Source organism: Amblyomma americanum, chromosome 10, assembly GCF_052857255.1.
Source record: "Amblyomma americanum isolate KBUSLIRL-KWMA chromosome 10, ASM5285725v1, whole genome shotgun sequence".
NCBI lineage: Eukaryota > Metazoa > Arthropoda > Arachnida > Ixodida > Ixodidae > Amblyomma > Amblyomma americanum.
In genome coordinates, this window is record NC_135506.1 from 25,220,009 (window position 1) to 25,241,836 (window position 21,828).

The following is a 21,828-nucleotide window of genomic DNA, read 5'->3' on the forward strand; positions in this document are numbered from 1 at the left end:
TTTGACTACTACGCAACGGAGGCGCACAGCTGGGCACGCGCCGGCGCCAGTGCATCTGCCCCGGCTAAGAAGTCACTCCTCTGGAATGCGCATGCCGGCTCCGGCGCGCCAGCTGTGCGCCATGTGATGTCACTACTAATCGCGCATATGCAGCACGGCTTTCCAGGAGCCATGCGAAACTGCTCAACCTCGGCCAGTGTAGCTCACGCTACAAAATAAAATTTCTTCAGGAGGTGCGGGAAAGTGAACCAAGGGCCTTCAGATTCTGCATTGCTTCCTGGCGAATAAAGGTGAACCTAGTGTACGGCAGCTTGGGCAGCTGCTGAAAGTCTAGAAGCATGTTTTTGACAAATGAAAGTATCACAAAATTTAACATTTTTTTCAAAAGGAAATTTATTGGGTGCATAGAAGGTAAAATCAAGTTCGGGGATAAAAACCTTACTTAAAAAAATAAACAAGAAAAAAGTAGAGGTGAAAAAGAACGGGTGGGACCAGTTCACAATCCACAGCTGTGACATTACAAACGACTGGTTTGCCATTAAAACAATATAAATGCACACATATGCTTGTCTGTACATATGTACAAGAAATATAAATGCAAAATGCTTTTTAAAGTCTACAGTATTACAAAATGAGGGTCCATGTTTCACAGCCTATGGTGTATGATAAAACAGTAGTTCACTGCGCCTTCCTTTTTCATGCGCTGACGACTCTGTACTAATCCAAACGGTGGGTGTCGACATCGACCTTGTACTGCAACAGTCCCGAGAGCACAAACTCTGCAGAGACTATTGGCACTCCGTTGTTCTTTGCACGTGCACAGGCTTTAGCATCGTCTTTACATGACACGATTATGGTATTACCAGATGTTGTGGACCTTGTTGGCATGGCATCCAGGTACTAGTTTTAAGAAAGAAAGAAAAAAAAAAACAGCTCATTTTGAGACCCTACAATGACACGGGAGACTTGATAAACACAACAAGATGCACAATACTGTGCAATGCGAAACGTAAGGACTGAGTAAAAAGTAAATAGGAACATTTAAAACTGCTGTGGGCAAAACTGCTCTATACAAACCAATGCATATGAGCATGCTTGCTTGGTTGGTCTGTGGCAGCCCATTTTTTGTCTAAAGGTGTAATCATCTATGAAGATTTGCTGTCACTCGCATAATGTTGGTACACCTACTAGCCTACTTAGTGCTACAACACTGTAGTGCGTTGGTACTAAGGCCTGCCCTCACATATTTTGCCATTGTCTGTCTGAAGCCTCTGGTAGGTGGCTCACCTGCCACAGCGGGCAGGCAGTAATGGCCAATTATGCAAAGTGCATTAGCGCTTGAGACCACACTCCGCAATTTTGGCAACCTTAGTCTGAAGCTTGCTTGACCTTGAGCAAACCTAGGTTACGCCCCTAGGTCACATCCCCTTGTGACGTCATCACAACCTGCCCACCGTGGCAGTTAAATTAATGGCTGGTTGCGAGAGGTTGCTCGAGAAGAGCAACTTGGGTCTCACAAGCCCCACCAGTGTCAGCATCTGCCATCCCAGGGCAGTGGTGCATCACTTAACCGCTGCACCACTGTGCCAGGAGCAGTACGAGGACTTCAAGCGATTTATTAATGTAAAGCAGAGGACCTTGAAAATGGGGACTCGAACTGAAATCGAAGTGAAAACCAAAGTGCTAGTGCACCTAATTCATCTTTGACTTAACCATGCTAAATCGTCCGCCTACTTTTTTACTTCCCCTGAAAAGAAAACACCTGTTCTTTTCTAGTAACCAAGTGCTTGCGAACAGTATGCTGCAGATGCTTGGTGCTCCTGAACAGGCTTGCAAGTACCAACAACAAAATTATAAACACATGAAAGACTGCTCAGGAGCACCCTTAGTTCAGATGCACTCCCACAATAAGCAAAGCAGTTCTCAGAAAGCAGTGCTGTTGTAGCCTTTGCAGATGAAATGGGAGTTATACTTTGTGCAGATACCTAGTTACAGAGGAGAAAAAAAAATAAGGCATAGTGGCGGCGCCAAAACAACTGCCAAGCTGGCAAACTATGCTGAAAAACCAAGACAGGCATTAAACAAAGAAAGCAAATTGTATGTACTAATGCATACCTGCGGATTTGCATCTTCTACACACAGTGAACTTTCAGTAATTCAAATATAAAGACGATGTGTTCAAATTAATGACGGCAGTTTTAAATATTCCTTGATGTTGGCAGGAACTAAGCGCCAGTTGGAATAAACTGGCGGTTTAAATTCAGCGAGTTCGATTCAACTAGGGTCCACCTTTTGATGAAATGCTTTATTATTGGTTGTGGCAAATACCTGTCTAATGAACATGCAGTGAGGTGATGTGTGGCATGTTTTAGGACTGGCAGCAACAGCAATGTAGAAGACAGGCCAGCATATTCAAGTCAGCCATGCATAGCTGTATGGTCACAAAACAGGTAGTCAGAGGGACACCCAGGATAACTCCATCCAATTTTTGTTCTCAGTAATAAAAACTGCTGCAAAAGATGCACCCACTGTCAAAATAATCGCATATAAAAACAGAACATTGTTTCTGTCACTTGATTGAAACTTATGGCGTCAATAATGAAGGGGAATGTGCGATTGTTATTTTGTGTGATTTGTGGTGCAGTGTAAGAACGGCTGGCAGCAACGATACTTGGATTTCGTTTTCTAGCTCATACAAGCTCCATTCTCAATGAAAGCAGCCTTATACATCACTGGAACACCGTAACCTATCGATACAAGGTCAACTTCAACTTGTCCTCAGCATTCATTTGATCTTTAGTTATCAGCAGCAGCCTGACTACGCCCACTGCATGGCAAAGGCCTCTCCCTTGCCTCTCTAATTAATCCTGTCGTTTACCAGCTGTGGCCACCGTATCCTCGCAAACTTCTTAATCTCAACCGCCTATGTAACTTTCTATCGCCCCCTGCTACGCTTCCCTTCCCTTGGAATTCAATCTGTTAACCTTAAGGTGGCGATCCCACTCTAACTGAACGGAAAGCAGTTTTGGTGATATTTGTACGTCGACTGTACCTTGCTCGTTAGCTTCATAAATATGATTCAGATACTTCCAGAAAGCTAATTTTCTCTGCTTTCAAGAGATGCATATGGTTTAACGATAGCTGCAAATTTGTTTCAACTGTAAAAGAAAACACAAGATGAAAAATGGCGGTTGAGCTCAACTTGTCTAAGGAAATGCAAAGTTGTAAAAAAACTATTGCCCCTAGACAAAAATCTTTCGAGATACTTTGAGATCTGAAGCTAATGAGCACGTTTAAGCATTTAGAAATATGTGTATAGGTTAGTTTATTAGCCATGCATGTTTTAAAAACGTAGGCATATTTTTAGATAAATCAACAGAAAAGTTACAGCTTTTAGAAATTTCCTGTCCGAAAATACAATTTTCTAGAACCAGATAAATTGATTGTAATTTATATTCATGCATAGAAATATGTATCTGTTTTAGTATGGTTGCTCAAAGCATCTCATAAGCTTTCAAACGCAAGAAAAATCATGAAAATTAGACCAGTAGATCTCAAGATATCAAGGGCAAGGGTTGTTAGTGTAGCGAAAAAATCCATTTTGAGAAATCACGAAAAGAAGTTTGAGAACCCAGTGACACTTTATTATGCCCAATAACACCCACAAATCTGCAAGGGTTCATCTCTAGAATGCACCAGGCATGTAATCAGAGTCTTTTTCAGTTGTGTGCTTTCTTTTCATAGTGCTGCGGAACCTTTCTGCTTGTAGATGCTTCGCATCGGATGCTGCAAGCCGGCGCCGATCCTTCTCAGCTGACCTTTCAATAGCTGCAGTGCCATAATTTATGCTGAGCTGCTGCTAAATAGCTTTGGTGGCATGCTCCTTGCCGGCATTGAATCTCATTACTGCTTCGGCAACAGATGACTCGCTTGTTGCGCTGCTGTTGCCAGATGCACAGACTATTTTCCACCGAAAACGGACAGCCGGGAGCTTCGCGCTTCAAATGAGACCAAAATGGGAGCGCTCCGTGGCACGGTTCTTGCGCGGTAAGCGTTTGAATTCGACCATTTTTTGAGTTGTTCTCGCGAGAAAAACTGCCACACAGATGACTTTAAAGAGCAATAAGTCGATAAATAGTTCATAGACAAGTGTGATATTTTATGTATGGGTTCTTCAGAACGTCTAGATTCGGAAAAAAAATACTTTGATAAGTCGATTTTTTGGTCATATTCCGGCCGCAAACCCCCCGTGTCTCCTATAACTTTCTGTTGCCCCTTGCTACACTTCCCTCCCCTTGGAATACAGTCTTAACCCTAAGAACCAGCAGTTATCTTGCCTTCACATTACATGCCTTGCCCAAGCCCATTTCTTCCTCTTGATATTGACTAGGATGTCATTAGCCAGTGTTTAATCCCTGAACCGCTCTGCCCTCTTCCTGTCGCTTAATGTTATAGCTATCATTTTTCTTTCCATAGCTTGCTGCGCTGTCCTCAACTTAAACTGAACCCTTTTTGGTAGCCTCCTTATCTGCCTTTCTTTACCACACCTATTCAAATTCTGTAATTTGAACGATTGTGTAAAATGGCCCAATATGTGCGATTCAGACTGCTTATGGAGAAGTAAACCTATCCTGTGCTGGACACAGTTTTTTCCCCAGCCACATGAAGGGAGCATTTTTAAACTTCTAGAGAAACCTGTCAACGCACGGCAATCACAGCTATCCTGCTGTACGGTGGCGTTCCTGTTTTGTGCCAATGCTGCTCAGCAACAGCTGTGTTTTCGCAATTCCATAGCATTGACACTTCACTGTGTAGGTGCCAGTGACAAGTTTTTCTAAATTGACGACCATCCATCCAATTCCAGTTCGGACAGAAATCACGCGCCAGTCTAACTTTCGTTTCCGCTGTTGCCGTGGAGATTTGCTGTTTTAAGCCTCTCAAGGTATCGGGCATGTTCTGAGCAATCCGTGCCACCAGCAGGGTAGCGGATGGAGTTTTCTCCAAGATGGCTCTGGACCGACCTTGGCACTTCACTGCGCAGTAGGCGAAAGTGCTTAGCACAGGCGATTTGTTTTTCTTTTTTTTCCCGACTGCTTGGAAAGTTAAACTAAGAGAGTTCCAGAACTCGCAGCTGACATAGTAACACACAAAACATACTAGATGTTTTTGTTTACTTATTTTTTGACCGGGTACATTCAATACTGTTGCGAATTTTAGTTAAGAGTATTGAAGCTTGCCAATCAAAAGGTTTTTTTCTTTGTAAGCCGTTTAAGTTAGTTTTTTATTCTTTATTTCATTAAAAGAAGGGCTCTTTTGGGTACAGTATGACGCGAGGCACTAAAGCAAAGCTTTTCAGTTCACCGGCGAAGGAATTCCTTATGCACACAACCCTGAAATAGCCCGTTTTCTTGCAGTACGGAAAGAGAACCTGCCTCGGCTGCCTGAACGACTGTGTTGCAACCAGGGACTTAGTTACAGCGCTGGATATGAGGTTCAATGTTGGAATATTACAAACCATGCACTGAAAGTGTTCCCCGAATGCTTGCGCAGGGAGCAGAAAGACCACTGAAAGCTTGCCATAATCTACTGAACCAATACACCAACACGAAGCTAAAGGTGGCAGTATTGCCGGATAGTGCTTTCACTGGTGGCGAGACATGGCACTGCTGCAAGCCTTAGTGAAACCAGCTGCTCATGTGGTGCTAACACTAAGCCTCTAGGAGTAAAGTTCAAATGGGTAGAGACACCAAATTTTTTCGTAACATGTGTTTGCTTTGGAATGATGCACAAGACATTATTCAACATGTATCACCACATAAATTTACCTTTGCTTGCTACACAATTTATAAATGGTTTTCCTCTAATTATGCATATTTCCATTCCGTAATCTTGTAGTAGAAAAAGGTCCATTATGCAAGCAAACACAGCCAGAATAAAAGCTGTGGTTGAAATTCTTAATCTCTTCCATGATAGAGCATGCAGAAGGAAACGAAGGAGGAAAAGGTTGCTCACCTTGCCGCCAGCACAAGTCACTATTTCTGAAAGCAAGAGACAAAGTGGACCACTCAGAAACAGGCCACCAAAGGCAGAGAATACACAGCATCTGCTTGCAACGAGGCCATGCTGCCAAGTTTGAAAATACCTTTCATGTCACGAGGCGGAGGCTGGACACGTGCGGTGGCATGGATATTCCAGCCGCGAAGCACGCCACCATGCGCCGCTGCCTGCGCCAGAGTCTCCGAGAGGCTGAAGTTAAGAGACTTCTCGGCCTTCTTATCGCGCAGCAGAAATGCCGCGTGATCTGCAGGCATGAAACAGAGGTGCCATAGCAGTTCACCACCATCATCGTCATCGCTGCACTTGCATCCACTGCAGAACAAAGGCCTGTCCTCTCTCTGCTAGCAGCGGTCACCCTACGACGACATAATTCCGCGTCTCAATTATCTGCCAGACTGTCAACCCTCGCTATATTTTCCTTCTGCTCCAATGAACCATTGCTGATTTGCTTCCCACATATACATGTCCCTTCTGTGTGCATTCATTTTCGCTGATTTCTGCACGGATATCACTGACATGTGTTAATTCCCTAACCCACCACTGATCTCTCAACACCAACCCTTAATGGCACCCTTAACATTCCCATTCCATAGCTCGCTGCACTGTCTTCACTTTGATTAAGAATTTTAGTTAACCTTCTATTCTCGGATGTGATGTGAAGAGGCATCACTTTCAGCGTGCAAGCTGCCGACACAAACCATACAACAACACATGAAACTTAAGGTTGGAGACCAGCGACATGCTGAAATTCCTGTACACATTGACTGAAGTCGTTGCGTCATTGAGTGCACAGTGACAGATGAAGAGAGTGGAGTAATGTTTCTTCCAAACAGTCAAAACAGCTGCCTTTCCTTGCACCATGAATGCCTCTACGGTGGCTCGGTCAGAATGAAGAATGCTCAGAGTTTTGCAGCCTAAATTATGAGTACGAAGGAATATTAGTCCTGGCCACAGGCCCAAGCTGCAAACTGCCGCAAAACTGGCACAGTTTCTCTGCCAACTCAGCTGACCAGGACGGATAGCTGTTAGCAGGGCAAGGCTGAACGTATTTCTCCAAGGGGGGGGGGGGGGGGGGGGGGGGGGGGACAGCGTGGTAGCTCAAAATGGCCATTTTGTTCCTCTCGTGCAACCTGGCATGTGCCACAATATAATTTTCGCTGTTGCCTTTTTTCTCACTTCTCACCTGCTGCACCAGGTTTCGAACTGCCATAGGCTTTACCTACCATGTTAATCCCACGTGCGCATATCACAGAGGGAGAGGTCTACTGGTCAACTTAGAACAGGAACCCAGTGGTTTTAAAGGAATATGCCCAAGGCACCACGAGAGAGAATTAATGCAGCCTGCCGAGAATACCTACGAGAACATTCCCTTCTCAACTCGGGTGATTAACCAAGAAACTGAGCATGCAAGTCAATGCAGCAAGCAGATTGCAGTAAATAATAACAATAACGATAATAACGACACACCAGCAACAACATGCTGATCTGCATAAAATGCTATGCACCACAGTGGGGCACTTATCTGTACTCTGAGTCAGGAAAGCTTTGAGAACAAGGCCCAAGTGCTGATTCAGCCACTGAAGAATGAATCAGCAAAAAAAGAGACACTATCTGCCAGCTGGGATGCCAGCTTACACTTTGCAAAGCCCAGCAAAGCTGGATACTACAGATGCATCCTGTGTGACAACTGCGTTTGCCTTAAAAAAGCCCCAACTGCACATTTAAGAAAGAGCGAATGCTAGAAGGGTGCAAGCTAAAAGCACACATTAGGGCAGCTGGAGTGGAGTGATCTGGCAAGTGCCAATTTCACCCCAAGCTGCACTGACTTGCTGTGCATGCTGCTTAGCAAGCACTGCATGACAAAAGTAACTACCGTAAAAACCGGAATATAGGTTGAACTTTTTTTCAAAAAACCATGGTGAAAAGTCGACCCCGTCTTATATACCGGTCATTGGCTGAAGTCAACAGCCTCCATCACCATCGCCATCAGCAGCAGTGCCGCCATTTTGCGTTTCAGTAGATGCAAAGCGGAAGCTAACGGAAATTTACCGTCGCCTTCAAGAAAAACACGATTGAGTACGAGGAAGCTCACGGGAACCTGGCGGCACAGCGCGAATTTGGAGTATCCGAAAAGAGCATTCAGTACTGGCGGAGGCAGAAGCTGCGTATTACAACTTGCAGCAACCAGAATAAAACATCATTTCGTGGGCAGACCATAGTGTATCGAGAATAGGAAGGAAATGTTGCGCTGCGAGCAAGATCGCTGCCTGTGACTGCCGAATGCATCCGCGTGAAAGCGGCAGAGATCGCGCGTGCCTCTAGACTCACGAGGGCGCAATTCAAAGGCTCGCCATCCTGGTTGCGGCGATTCATGAAGAGGAGGGCTTTGCTCTACGGCGCCGTACTTGTCTGTGCCAGAAACAAACACGCGGGCCGATTGGTGCGCGATATTGTTAAAAAATTTGCCGGGTGTACATACAAGCAGCATTTAAATGAAATTAAATACTGTTACCATTGTGCAACCTCTCGAGTCGCATTTGTTTCAAAGTAAGGATGTCTTTCGGTACTTTTCCCATTGAAAAAGATCTTTTTCATTTTTAGAATTGGTTAGTTAGGGGGTCGACCTATATTCCGGTCCGACCTATAGTCCGGTTTTTACGGTAATGTGAACATCACACAACAAAATGCTTGTGTATAAACATGACAGTGTTTTCTAGTGCTATTATGTTATTACAGACAGTGGAGTTTCCAGCATGCAAATTTTTGCTGTGGAAACTGAACAGAGAGAAAGGAGGTGAAAAAGAAAATAAAGGCTGGAAAAAAGTATCTCCAACTGACCGACAAAGGCCTTCGATTCGCGGCACTTCCGAATCCACGACACATCGATGATTGGTGTTCCTCTGCCGATGCAGCATAATGACTTCACAGTCCTTCGGAACTGCACCACCGGCATGAAGAAAAAGATTGCGACAAAGAAAATGTCATGGACCAGAAGGCATGTAAGGCATGTAAAATAATGCAGTGAGTCACACCCAGTGCGTCGTGCAATACAACGGCTCATACTACAAGCAGTAATGTTCCACGCTTTAGCTGAAAATTCCTTCGAGTAGGTGGGCTAAAAATTTTTATTTCTAGCCCCACCTTCCCCTTAACCGTTTGGAAAGTCCAGCAATTTAAAAAACGGGGGAAAAAAAAAAGAGAATTTTGGCTTTAACATTCCTTGAAAACCCATAAAAATTCCTTTCTTGCCAAATTTTGTCCCAAAAATTCCTCGAAAAAGAAAATTTTCCGAATAGAAGATCACTACCTGAACAGCCGCCTAAACAGTTTTCCGCACACAACAAATGGTGACAGACAAACTTGCTGAGCTGCCCGTTTCGACATTTCAATCTAACAATCATCCGTTCCATGCGCACGCGCACACACACACACACGCACACACTCGCACACACACACACACACTTGCACGCGCACACACACACTCGCACACACTCGTACGCGCACACACACTCGTACGCGCACACACACTCGTACGCGCACACACACTCGTACGCGCACACACACTCGCACGCGCACACACACACACACACACGCACACACACACTCTTCCACCCTACTGCTTTGTTGTAGTATCAAAGAGTGAGTGTTTCCATGTACTTGCCTGTGCTTCACTAGGTAAGAAGACAAAAGATTAAAAGGTCAAGAAGAATTAAAATGTTAACAAAAAAATAAAAATAAAAGAAAGCTGAGAGCTTGCGCAGGTCAAAGAAAAACCCGAGCACACGTATGTGCCTGCCTTCCAGCTATGCAGAGAGTATGGCAAGGAAACACTGACAAAAGTCGTATAGTTGCACCCACCTTGTCGGTGACGAGGTGTGTGCAAGCCGACACCGCAGTTGCGACCACACCACCCAGGTCTCTTACGACCTGCTAAAGAAACAAAGAAGACAGAAAGAAAGAAGAGAGGGTCAAGCAGGCTATATCAAGCCTGCAACCAACAAAACACAGTGATTTGCTTGATTCGATAATTTTGGCAATAACTAGATGCAACTGAACACGAAAGTGGTGCAGTCGGTAAATTATATAGAAATGAAGAAAACATATGTGAACAGGACAACATGAAGAGGGAGACAGTGCTTGCCTTATCCTTTCCAGACTGTGCTTAGAATCTTCTTGCTCAAACTTCATATAAAAAAAAAAAACTGCTGCCGGGCTAACTGCAGCTTGTGAAGTGTAATATTCACATAAAATTCACATTCGAAAAGCAATACGCTGATTCGATGGCAGCAGCCACAGTGGAAAATGACAAGACATGAAGAGGACATATGGAGTGCCCATGTGCGTTGTCTCACGTCTGCTGTTTTCTGCTGCGCCACCAGTCGCTGCAGCATATCTGACTGACTCACCTAACGTTTACATTCATGATAAAGTTGGTTGTGTGCACAGCCGAAGAAACCTCAGACAAGGCTAACATGCCACAATGAACTGGGCTGAATGGATAACGCGAGTGTCCATCCCCCATGCAGGGTTACGACTGATGTCATGAACCTCGCTTCCTTGCTTTCTTCAAGGAAAGTTTTTCCTCATTCCTCAAAGTGGTAGTTCCTTCAACAACTATAGTAACTAGTGGCCACTACACTGGGCAACCAGATTCAAACCTTCAAAACCCAAGAATTTGTGGCTGCACAACATTTTGGTTATTGTTTCCCTAACTTTACCGTAAAGACAATACTTTGAGAAGGTCATGTCATGCAAGAGCAGTGAAAATTTCATAGATTTAGCTTCAACAAACAGGATTTGACCTGAAAATAAGTTATACCAAGAACCAAGCTCACGACTGTCCTGACGCGGGAACTACCAACACATTTTTGCGCTCAAGCAACGGCCAGGCAAAATCTGCTAAACAAATGGAAGATTGTTGTGCGGATATACCTCTAGAGTATGCGGAACATAATTCTTCTGGCTACTGGACCTGCTGCTTGTAACCAGCCATTGCAAAGTCCGAGGAAAATAATGCTTGCAGAATGCAGTGTGGTTTGAATGTAGACGGCAACAAGAGCGGCAACAAAAGCAGGTGGTAGAGAAGCTGGCAGAAAGAAAGCAGCAATAACGACAATACATTTGAGTGCGAGGGAAACCTGTCTGGGCGGAAGCACAACAGCGATAAGCAGACACATGCCGAACAAAATAAAATAAATTGGAATGAATGTTCCGAGCCCATGGGCCTCTTGTTCACAATGAAAGTGGAGGGCAAAGGTAGTGGCATACACCGTAGATAGCACAATGAATGTGCATGGGTATTTGGTTAGCCGCACAGATTGCGGTCTGACTTTGCCTGTACACAACAAGATAAAAGCAACACGTGACTCAGTTGATGCCTATGAATTACTTACGACGCCATAGCCATCATTAACAACGTCAGTGACTGAATGGTTCGACACATTCACTGCACTGAACATGCAAGCAAGGCTTCGGTAAGAAGGACAAACATACTATAAAGGACAATGAACACAGATGCAATATGAATGCTTAAAACTAGATATGCCACTTGTCGCCACAACAAAGAACCAACATGAACCACAACATGGGGTAAGCACAGCATTAGCAAGACTCCTTCAGGTGTAGAATCTCGACGATATAAATGCCATGGGAACTTGCGAAATACTCGTGTCACCCTGAATTCGTATGATTCAAAACAAGACAAATCTATTATGAAAATGAAAAAGATAAAACCTTACTTATTTGGCACGATTGTATTATGTTCATTTAGAACATTTTTCTCGCAACGCTGCTGAGTAATATGCAAGACGCTGCGCAAAACCGTGCATTCCTCATGGCTATGCCCTGCTGACAGATAATGGTGCAGAGCACTGACAATGGCACTCAGCTCTTTTGCCATGTTGGCACGCTTCCTCTTTGGTACTTTGTTGACGTCAGATTTTCCTCGCACTAACGTTAAAAGAAAAGGCCTCTTTAACTCAATGTGTGCAAGACCTTAGTGCAATGCAAAGGCGCAAATGTTTGCCTTGCCATCATGAGCCACTTGAGCAGTGCGGCGAAGCCTGTAGTCCAAGATAAGTGCAAGCACTGCTTGGCAGTCGGGTGTTTTTTGCCTGGGTTACTTTTGGCTGAATATGTCCATAAGGCTCGTTTGGACCTCTTTTATCCTCCTCAATACTGACAAGCAGTCATGGCAGGTGCCCAGTGGTTTGAGAGTTTTTATCGTCCGCCGCGGCTTGAGAAATTGTATCATTCTGAACTGTAACGATGTTAATTGACTTTTGCGCAGCACATTTTAAAAATTCGTATCATCGTAGCAAAACTTGGATCAACCATAACCATATTACTGAGACTCTATACTATATACAGAAATTGCCTAAACTAACTAACGAGTTATGAACTGTACCTCTTCTTCATCTGTGCAGTCTATGCCTGTGAAGAGAACTTTAGGCTTTCTCTTCAGGGTCTTGGGTGTGCCTGTTGATGAAGCGCCTGCGTCCTCTCCTTCTTGGGATATTGACCTTCTCGGTTTCATGGGAACGACCTCAGGCAGGCTCCCCTTCCGTTTTCCCCGTTTCGTTGGTGGACCCTGAGAAATTTGAACAGGCACACAGACACATAAAACAACAGACAGGGAGAGGGAAAGGACTCTGGCATTACGCTGCTCCCAGTGCAAATGCCGCCTCCACTTGGAAGAAAAAAAAGAATAGCGCTGGTATGAAGGAATAAAAACTACAAGGACTTCTCACTTTGCTTGTGAATGAATCTAGAGGCAGCCAGGCTAACGCGTTTTGTTATCAAGTGTTTCCACTGGGTGAAAATGTTTACGCATGCGATGACAATGGTTTATGGGTTTATAGCTTTATGGGGCTTAAGGGGGGGAAGAGGGTCTTAGGAAAAAATTTTTGTTAATGAAGTAACAGTTATGAAATCTTCAATGAACATGTATTTTTGCATAATGATACCAAATATGTCAGTTAATTTTATGTGCAACAATTCCTTGAGCACTTATGCAATATGTTATGTAACTTTTTGTGGAGAGCTTTCAAGAAATTCTGCTGCAGGGAACATGCTAGAATGCATGCCATTGGTTTCTCTTGACATTAAGCTATGCAATAAAGGTAAAATTATCATCGTGCCTGTCATAGAAGTTGCATTACAGGATTTTGAAGTTGTCACTTCAGAAACAGGAATACAAATTTTTCTTCCCATTTGTGAAGCACCAAGTTCAAAACCTTGTAACTCAACTTCTATGATAGGCAGGATAATAATTTTACCCTTATTGCATAGCTTGTCAAGACAAGCGGACAGCATACATTCTAGCAAGTTCCCTACAGCAGAATTTCGTTAAAGCTTTCCGCCAAATGTTACATAACATATTACAATAAGTGCACAAGGACTTGTTGTACATTAATCTGAATTCCAGATTTTGAATCAGCACGCAAAAATACAAGTTCCCTGACGATTTCATAATTGTGGCTTCATTAATAAATTTTTTTTTTCTAAGACCAGCTTCCCCCCTTAATGCCCCAAAGAGACTCGGGCTGTGAGGGAGGACGTCACAGTGATGGGCTCCTGATAATTTCGACCACCTGGGATTCTTGACCCTGCATTGACATTGCACAGTACAGTGCTCTCTAACAGTTCTCTTCCATCGAAATGCGACCGCAGCAGCCTAGATCGAACCCGCGTCTTTCGGGTCAGCAGCCGAGCACCACAACCACTGAGCCACAGACACTAGTGGCTGCAACGACAGATGGTGGAATTTGCTGCTCGTACTGCAACTCCACGTTCATCTGTTTGCTCTACTCGGTTCTGCCAATGGACCTCGGGACATAAGTGCTTAAATTCAAAGTCCCTAAAGCGAGCGAGTGGCTTCACTGGAGGCATCCCAAGCACGACTTTCACTTGTCATGAGCAGTTGCTTTAACCCATGTATGCCTCATATCCTACATGTAGGACATTGCTTTTTTGTGTAAAAGCTTGTGGTCGCTAGCATTGGGTCAAGAGTCTCAAAACTTTTTCTGCGCATGAGCTGTGTTGTGTGCATACAGAAAGATCTGCCAGTCTTCTCTGGACGCCATTTCTGAAATTCTACCCCATCGACATTAGAATTCCGCAAGAAAAGCAATATTTGCGCATTTTCAAAAGAAAATCACTGCACATGATACAAAATGAGACTTCAAAAAGTCAACGTCAAATGCTTGAAGCTTTACTGCACGTAACACGTAACAGGTAGCGAATTTACCTAGTATCCCATATTTTAGGACAGCTCAAAAGTCTGTAGTTGAAAAATTTTCACGAATACAAGGATGATTCCAAATTGTGAAGAAAACAAGCATTTTATACTGAAAAATAATTTGATTAAGAAATATTTCAAGTTCCAGCGTACAGTAGAATCTCAGTGATGCGAATCTTTCAGGGTCGTGAAAAAAATTCATAGCATTCTCAATTTTGTATCATTCAAGCAAACAAAATTCATGTGCAGAAGCCGTAGAAAATGCACGCATGCACATCTGTTTACAGCTGACTGGATTTTGTCACGGCCATGTGGCCACTATAATCACGGTGCGTGCCGCACGATTAGCGATTGTGATTTCGGCGATGTAAAGGCCATGCACCGCTGCTCACTGCTCGCGGTGTGTACCGCGCGATTAGCGATTGAGATTTCGGCGATGTGAGGGCCGCGTTAGTGCTAGAGGGGCGATCGCGGCTCACGTGTTTGTATCATCCAATGTGGCGCGGGAGAGAGTTCGTAACATCCAGAATTCCGCACGTTGTGTACAACGCACTCCGCCCGGGGAATTTTACGAATTTATATCATCGCGAAAGTCGTACTAACTGTGTTTGTATCACCGAAATTCTACTGTTCTATATGGCCGTACTCTTCTGCTGCTACTGTCACAACACTGGCTTTGCTGAAACCATAGCAAGAGAGACAGGAGTGCAGATTCTGGCATGTCGCAATGCAATTAGCAGGCGTGCTGTGCTTTCTCCCTCCGCTCCTGTTCGCTCACCGACGCGGCTTCGTGCATGCATTCCTTTCAACCCATCCCCTTGCAGAAATAGCCACATAAATGCGCCACCTGTCAACACTGCCACGAAAGAAAATGCTGTGGTGACCAGTGGGTGAAGGGCAGGCAGAATGCCACCTTCACGCATCTTCTGCTAGCCGGGAAACGCACAAATGAAATCGTGCTCGTTGCGGAGCGTACCATAACCTGTTTCTTTTCCAACTTTTCCTTTCATGAATCGGCTGATGCCCGTCAACAATAAATGAAACGCCAGCAACACAGCTGAAAACCAAACCGCAAAATGAGATGACGTGAGCCGCAGGAAGCATAGCACCGGCGCATGTTAATTTCACTTTAAGGGCGAAATGCCTTTCAAAGTATCATTCAATCTCAGTTCATTTTCTTCTTTACGACCTAATATATTTTTGTGTTCGTATTTCGGTTCTCTTGTTCACATTTAATTTGTTACCGCTATTACGGAGCTTGCAGCTTGTTCCACAAATTGCATGTTCAAAGAGGGAGGCAGCCGACTAATCTCACCAGGTCGTCCACCTGTACCCGTGAACAAGACTCGATAGCGGCCCACAGACGAGTTCTGGCACTGATGCTGCATCTACCAAGCTCAGTCGAGCAAAATTTCCTAAATTCACACAGTATGCGAGTGTTGTGTGATGCCAGTGCACATAAAGAACCCAAGGTAGCTGAAATTAATCCACAGCCCTACACTACGCTCTCTCTGTTAGCCCATCTACAGATGTTGGACGTTAAGCCGAACATACCTCACCATTTTCCTTACTGCAAGCCTGCTCATGGAATGCAAAGAAACGACAAAGAACAGATGCGAAACTTATCTGCATGGGAAGTGCGCGCATATATACGAGCCAGCATGATGCTGCGAGCTGTGCGAAGCAGGCAGAAGCAGACGACGAATGCGGCAAAGGTGCCACTGCAGGATCACGAAGCAGACAATTGCGATGTGTACAACAACGCATGCACGTGCTTAATGGGGAGGAAAAGTCGACACCACGGACCCCGGAACTAGGTAGGGAGCCACCCTACCGAAACTACTGGAGCAGCAGTGAGGCTGGAGTGCTGTACCAGCACCAATGCCAAATCTGAGCGCCATCTATCAGGTGTCCCGCCAAGCTCTCAGATGTAGCAAAACTGAGCTTCCCTTGCCGGCTGAATCTGCACTCCTGTATCTTACCACGTGGCCCTGTGCAAGTGTCCAAGCCCATGTTGGCTTTGAACAACCAACTTTTCCGTCCCAACTGAACTTCCCATAACTGACTACTGCCAGAAACAGAATGAGAAACTGGTACAGCCTGCAGTACAGCTATGAGAAAGTATCACCTGTTTCCCTAAAACTGCAACTAAGAGAGTACAGCATCGTTTGAAAAGGTTGATAAAAAAACCCGAGATGAACAGACATTTAATGCGACAGTTCTGCAAAAGCAGCTAGATACTCGGACGATTATGCTTTGATTGCTGAGGAGTGGGCAGCAGCTCCACTCCTGAACTCATGCCAAGTTTTTTTTTTTTTGCTTATCATGGCTTGTTGTAATGGCCTGCCTCATCTTTTAGGGAGGGCGAGCATCCCCCCAGTTAGGGAAGTGGGGGTGGCGGGTGGAACGTAGATGGTGTTTTTAGTAGGCAAATGGTTTTCCCGCCACATCTTTGAATTAGATTTTGCAGTCACTTTTCTGTTCCACTGTTAAACGGGGTTCTAGTGGGAGGAGCTATGGAGAGTGGACCCAGGTGGGTTGGATGGTGCCTTTGAAGGGTGAAGGTGGGGTGGGTAGGTCGCTGGTGTGGCCACAGACAGATGTCGGTAATTTTGCATTGAAACACTAGTGCTGCTATAGCCCCCCAGTGGGCTTATTGAGTACCTCCTAAGCCGATGTAAGCACCCAGGGGAGATAATGGTGAGTGGCTGGACCCCCTAGGCAACGCAACCATACAATGCACACAATCCCTAAAATTTCCCTGTACAACTATCACAGGGAGAAACTAGGGAGAAGAAGAGTGATGAGACCTACCTCGACGACTTCCTGCTTGACGGCTGGTTCTTTCACCGGTGCCTTCCGTCTTGACTTTGGCTCCAACTTGATTTGCATCTCCTCCAGAGTTTCTTCTTCGTTGGCTGTGGTTTCGTCGTCGTCAGACGACTCCCTGCTTTCACCGAAGCTAATTGAAGCAACATGCCTCTTTTTTCTGGACACCTTTGGGGGAGAACACAAAAAGGAGGTCTCCTCTAGAGTTTCCACTGTGGACGCTGCCCAAGCCGATGGGGCACCCCCCTGCTTCCCTATTCGCCGAGCGTCCCTTTTCCTTGTCACCGGTGCCTGTGCAGGAGCAGGCATTTCGGATGCTTGACGACGACCGGGCCTTGCCTTTGGAGGCTCATTTGAGACCTTGGGGGAGTGTTCAAGTTCAGATTCGACGGTCTCTTGTTTGGATTTTGAAGGAACTTTTGCCACATTCTTCCGACCTCGTCGCCCAGTTTCCTGGCCTTGGCCTTGCTCTGTGCTTGCACTGCTAGGCTGGAGGTTTGTTTCAGCTGGGCTCACTGGCTCTGTTTTTAGTGACCGTTTCGCAGGGCCTGCTGCAGCGGTCTGCTCAGACAGGGCTTTATTTTCCTGAGAAAGGCTCGCTGACCTTTTACGCTGTGAACTCCTTGTGGTCTGAGGCTCAGGGGTATTTGGGCTTCCTTTCACGACATCCACATCCTCTTTAGAGGACTCTTCACCGCGCTGCCTCTGTGACAACCTCGTGGATGTTCTCCCACTCTGAGGCAGCGTCTCCACCTCATCTGCCTCTGCGTTATCACTTTCCAAAGGACTCTCTGCCGCAGTGTCCACAACTGGCCTGCCCCGTTTTTTCGGAGGCAGCCTAGTGCGCTTTCTTCCTTGCCGAGACCCTGCAGTTTCTTCCAGCTGGTGCTCCACACAGCTTTCTTCAGACACATTTCCTCCCGTGCTTATGACAACTTCACCCCTTTTTTCTTGTGACGAAGCTGGTGCCTTCCTTCCTCTGCGCCGAGAAGTTTTGCTGTCCTGCGATTCAGTCTCAGTACAACTGTTGGCCGATGTGCTCTCTACTACAGTACCATCAGCAGAGATGTTCTCACTCTGAGATTGTCTGGTGCCTCTTCCTCTCCTTGGAATATCTCTCACTGCCTCAGGTTCAGGCTGAGAAGAAGCCTTGGCATCGTTAATGTGTGCATTACTGTTTTGCTCTTGGGAAAGCTTTTCTCCCCTTCTTCCTCGTCGAGATGTTCCTGGGCTCAATGATTGAATGCTTTCCAAATCACTTTTCAACGACACATCCAGTGTACTTTCATTCTGTGACTCGCTGCCCTGACGGGTAGAGCGTGTCCTTGTGCCTCTTCTTCCAGGCTGGGAGGCTGTTCCACCCTTCTGCTCTCCCTGTTCAGCGTTGCCAGCTGCAGTGTCAGCCCCTGCCTGAGCCACTTTGGTTTTCTTCACACCACGCCGAGAAGTCTTTGACGAACTTGGCTGTGAAACTGACCTGTCTTCTTGGGAAGTTAATGAAGTCTCTGGAGCTTCCGATACCTTTTCATCAATATGTTCCAGGGGATGAGCTGAAAGACTGTCTGCTTCAGAGCCGCTTTCAGGCTGTTCTGTTTCTGGAATGGTGCTCAGCACTTCAAGCTCAGATGCTGCTTTCTTAGTGGTTTTGTTACGGGAAAGACGGCCACGCTTAGCAGCCCTGGTTGACCGTTGCTGCGCTGCTTCAGACTCTTCAACCTCTCTGGGCGTGTCTTCGGCCAGTACCTCCGCTATTTGAAGAGAAATTTCTTGAACATTTCGTCGTGTGGCCTTGCGGCGTGTAAAAGAAGTCTTGGCAGCTGGTTCCTTCCTCTTCCTCGTCACTGGCCCGTTGTTTGCATTTGCTGTTGACCTCAAAGCTTGACGACGACGCTCAGCTACAGGCTCCTGTTCCAGATGAACAGGTGAGCTTGTTGCTTTGTCTTGGTCCATAGCTTTTGTGTCAGTTGTAGTATGTCGCTGGTCTTCAACCTGTTCAGTTTTCGAGTCTTCAGAAGCGGCTAGGCAATCTTTCATTATTTGCGAGAAGGGGGTGAAGGGCTCGGAGAATCCAGTCCCAACGGTAGCATTTGTACAGTCAAGCTTGCATTCCAAAACTGGCGAGGACGGTATCTCAACTCTGTCTTCCACGTGCTTGTCTTCACTGGCAACTGCAGGTACCTCCTTTATCATATGTTCTTCATCTTGATCAGCAACTGGGCTTCTCTGATCACATTTTGCTTCCCCTTCTTGCAATGAATGCTCTTCGACATCTTTTTCATGTGAGCTGGCATCTGGCGAGGGCTCCCGATGAGATGCAGGAGAAGCCACTTCTTGCTGTTCTTCTGTGGCACCTTTTCCTTTCTGTCCACGCCTCAATCCCCGTTTCGCGACCTTATCCTGCGCATTCTCAGCCACGTCATGCAAAGCATCCTGTTTGTCAGAAACCTCCTGCGAAAGGCCACCTTCACGAAAATTTCCAGATGCAGATGTCCTTTTCTCCAGAGACAAGAGGGACTTCATTCTCGAGCCAGCATTCTGACGGCCACTACTTCGTCGAGCTGGTGCTCCAGTAGCCTCGGCAGTGGAGTCTCCTACATCACTCTTGCTCGCTTTCTTTCTCGTGCGAGAAGTTTTTGATGTCTGCTTGTTCTTGCCTTTTCTCCTGGAAGCAGTCTTGCTTTCCTCTTCGATATCAGACGAAACCTCTGACGGCTCGTCTTTTTCGGGGACTTCTTCGCGGCTGCAAGGTTGCTCAGGCGTTTTCTCGATAGCAGGGCTAACAGTGGTACCCACTACCTTGTCACTTTCTGTGCGACCTTCAGCAGCATTGGTTGACTCCTCAAGGGTGGCAGAGCGTTGACAAGGTCCGGAATTGCCCTCCTGCTCTGTAGCCGGTACATCCAGGCCTTCGATTTCACTCATATGAAGGTAGAGAGCATCGTCATCCTTTTCACTAGGACTGACGCTTGCTGTAGAAGACCTCCCTTTCGCAGGGCTAGGAAGACTGACACCGGTATTATCAGCAGGAGGCTTGGAGGCCTCTTCAGCCTCCTTTAGGCACGGAACTGTAGAGATGCCTGTGCTTGCTGCAGTGCTCGAACCTCCATCACCTACTTGTGCTTGCTCAGGGTAATCCAACTTTTTGGAGGCTTTTGAAGGCACCGACTCCTGCTGGTACTCTGCTTCTGCGACCGCCTCCAGGCTGGCCTGTTCCGCAGCAATGTCGCAGAAAGGCTTCTTCCTGAGGCTCATGCCACTTCGTCGTCGCTTCGCGGAAACCCTTCCAAACATTCCGATAACTGGCGAGCCGATGCTGTTGTCAGGAGTAGGGCAGTCTTCGTAAAGCGTGGTGCCAGTCAAATCAAGGGCTGACAGTGAGTGCGGGGCAGTGACCATGCTTGCACTGTTATCTTCTGGGTCACTCTCTGCAACAAAGCCAGGGGAAGGTGGTGGCGTTTCATCAACTGTCGTTTTCGGTGACAAAGGGGGGGTTTCGTCGTTATCGTCACCGCCATGCACTGATGCTTGGTGCTTTTCTTTCCCGTGCTTCAGCAAGGCATGAACTTTGAGAGCTGGTGAAGTGTCCTTCTGGGTCGGTGGACAATATTCGTCGTCCTCCTCATCGTCCCGGCACGGTTGAGATGCTTCGCAAAGGACGAAGCTCAGGTCACTAGGCCCAGACAGGAGGCGCCGTGGCCTGTCCCCTGGTTGGGTGGGAGCACACGAAATGTCTTCAGTGCCTGCTTCACCCAGACTGTGATCGTCAATAGACTGGGTGACTGCATTAAGCTTTTCTTGCTCGTCCAGGCTGGCGCATGCTGCTGGTGCCGGAATTGCTGCATTCAGACCGTCTGCAGTGTCGTCACTAAAGCCTTGTGTTGGTGCATTCAAACGATCAATTTCATCCACCTCAGCATTGGCTATTTCACCGTGGCTTGAATGAGGTGCCTTGGAATATTCGGTATCATCAGAATAGGGCTGAGTGGCTGCATTCAGATGACTTTCTTTATCTGTATCATCGAGCAATGCTATGGCATCATCTGCGAACCCCTGCGTTGGTGCATTGAGCCGATCCACTTCATCAGCTGCAGCTTCAGTCATTTCATCATGGGCTGAAAAATGTGCCACCGGGTATTCCGTGCCGTCAGTAGGAGGCTGCGCAGCTGCAGTGTCGTCAAACCCCTGTGTCGGTGCATTGAGCCTATCTGCTTCAGCAACCTCAACACTGGCTACTTCATCGAGTCTCGAATGAGGCGCTTCCGAGCACTCTGTATAGTCTGTGTAAGGTTGCACAGTTGCATTCGCACCACCAAGCGCTGAAGCATCACCAGGCCTGCTCTCCTGAGTGGTATCTGGGAACCCTTGTGTTGGTGCGCATAGAAATGCATCCTTATCACTTGTCACAACAGCATTACTGCCTCCACCAATGCTCATCTCTAAAACAGCTGCTTTAGCGTTCCCACTGCTGGTCGCTGCTTTTCCGTCACCTCCGCAAGGCTCAGTCTCCCCTGAACTATCCGTCTGAGTGAAGTCCAGGTTTGGCATCTCGGGCAGGGTGAAGCTGCCACTCGACTGGGTCGCGCTGTTGCAAGCGCTGGCATCCTGCGATGGCCAGAGAAAGAAATAACAGTTAAAAGAAATTATGGGCAGCTTTTCACATGCATCGGAAGTTTCAAATGCAATTACTAGCACTTTTTTGGGAT

General features: G+C 46.3%; 1 protein-coding gene across 1 annotated transcript in view; it reads right to left on the minus strand.

Moving 5' to 3' along the window:
* Positions 1-372: 372 nt before the first annotated feature.
* Positions 373-21,828, minus strand: part of LOC144107592 (uncharacterized) — a 29,571-nt gene continuing 8,115 nt past the window's right edge. Inside the window, exons 8-14 of the mRNA XM_077640679.1 lie at positions 17,111-21,727; positions 12,464-12,646; positions 9,916-9,987; positions 8,896-8,995; positions 6,143-6,301; positions 6,013-6,038; positions 373-900 (exon numbers count right to left, since the gene is read on the minus strand). Coding sequence (XP_077496805.1) covers positions 718-900; positions 6,013-6,038; positions 6,143-6,301; positions 8,896-8,995; positions 9,916-9,987; positions 12,464-12,646; positions 17,111-21,727 — 5,340 coding nt within the window. The 3' untranslated portion in view covers positions 373-717. The remainder of the gene's footprint in view (positions 901-6,012; positions 6,039-6,142; positions 6,302-8,895; positions 8,996-9,915; positions 9,988-12,463; positions 12,647-17,110; positions 21,728-21,828) is intronic.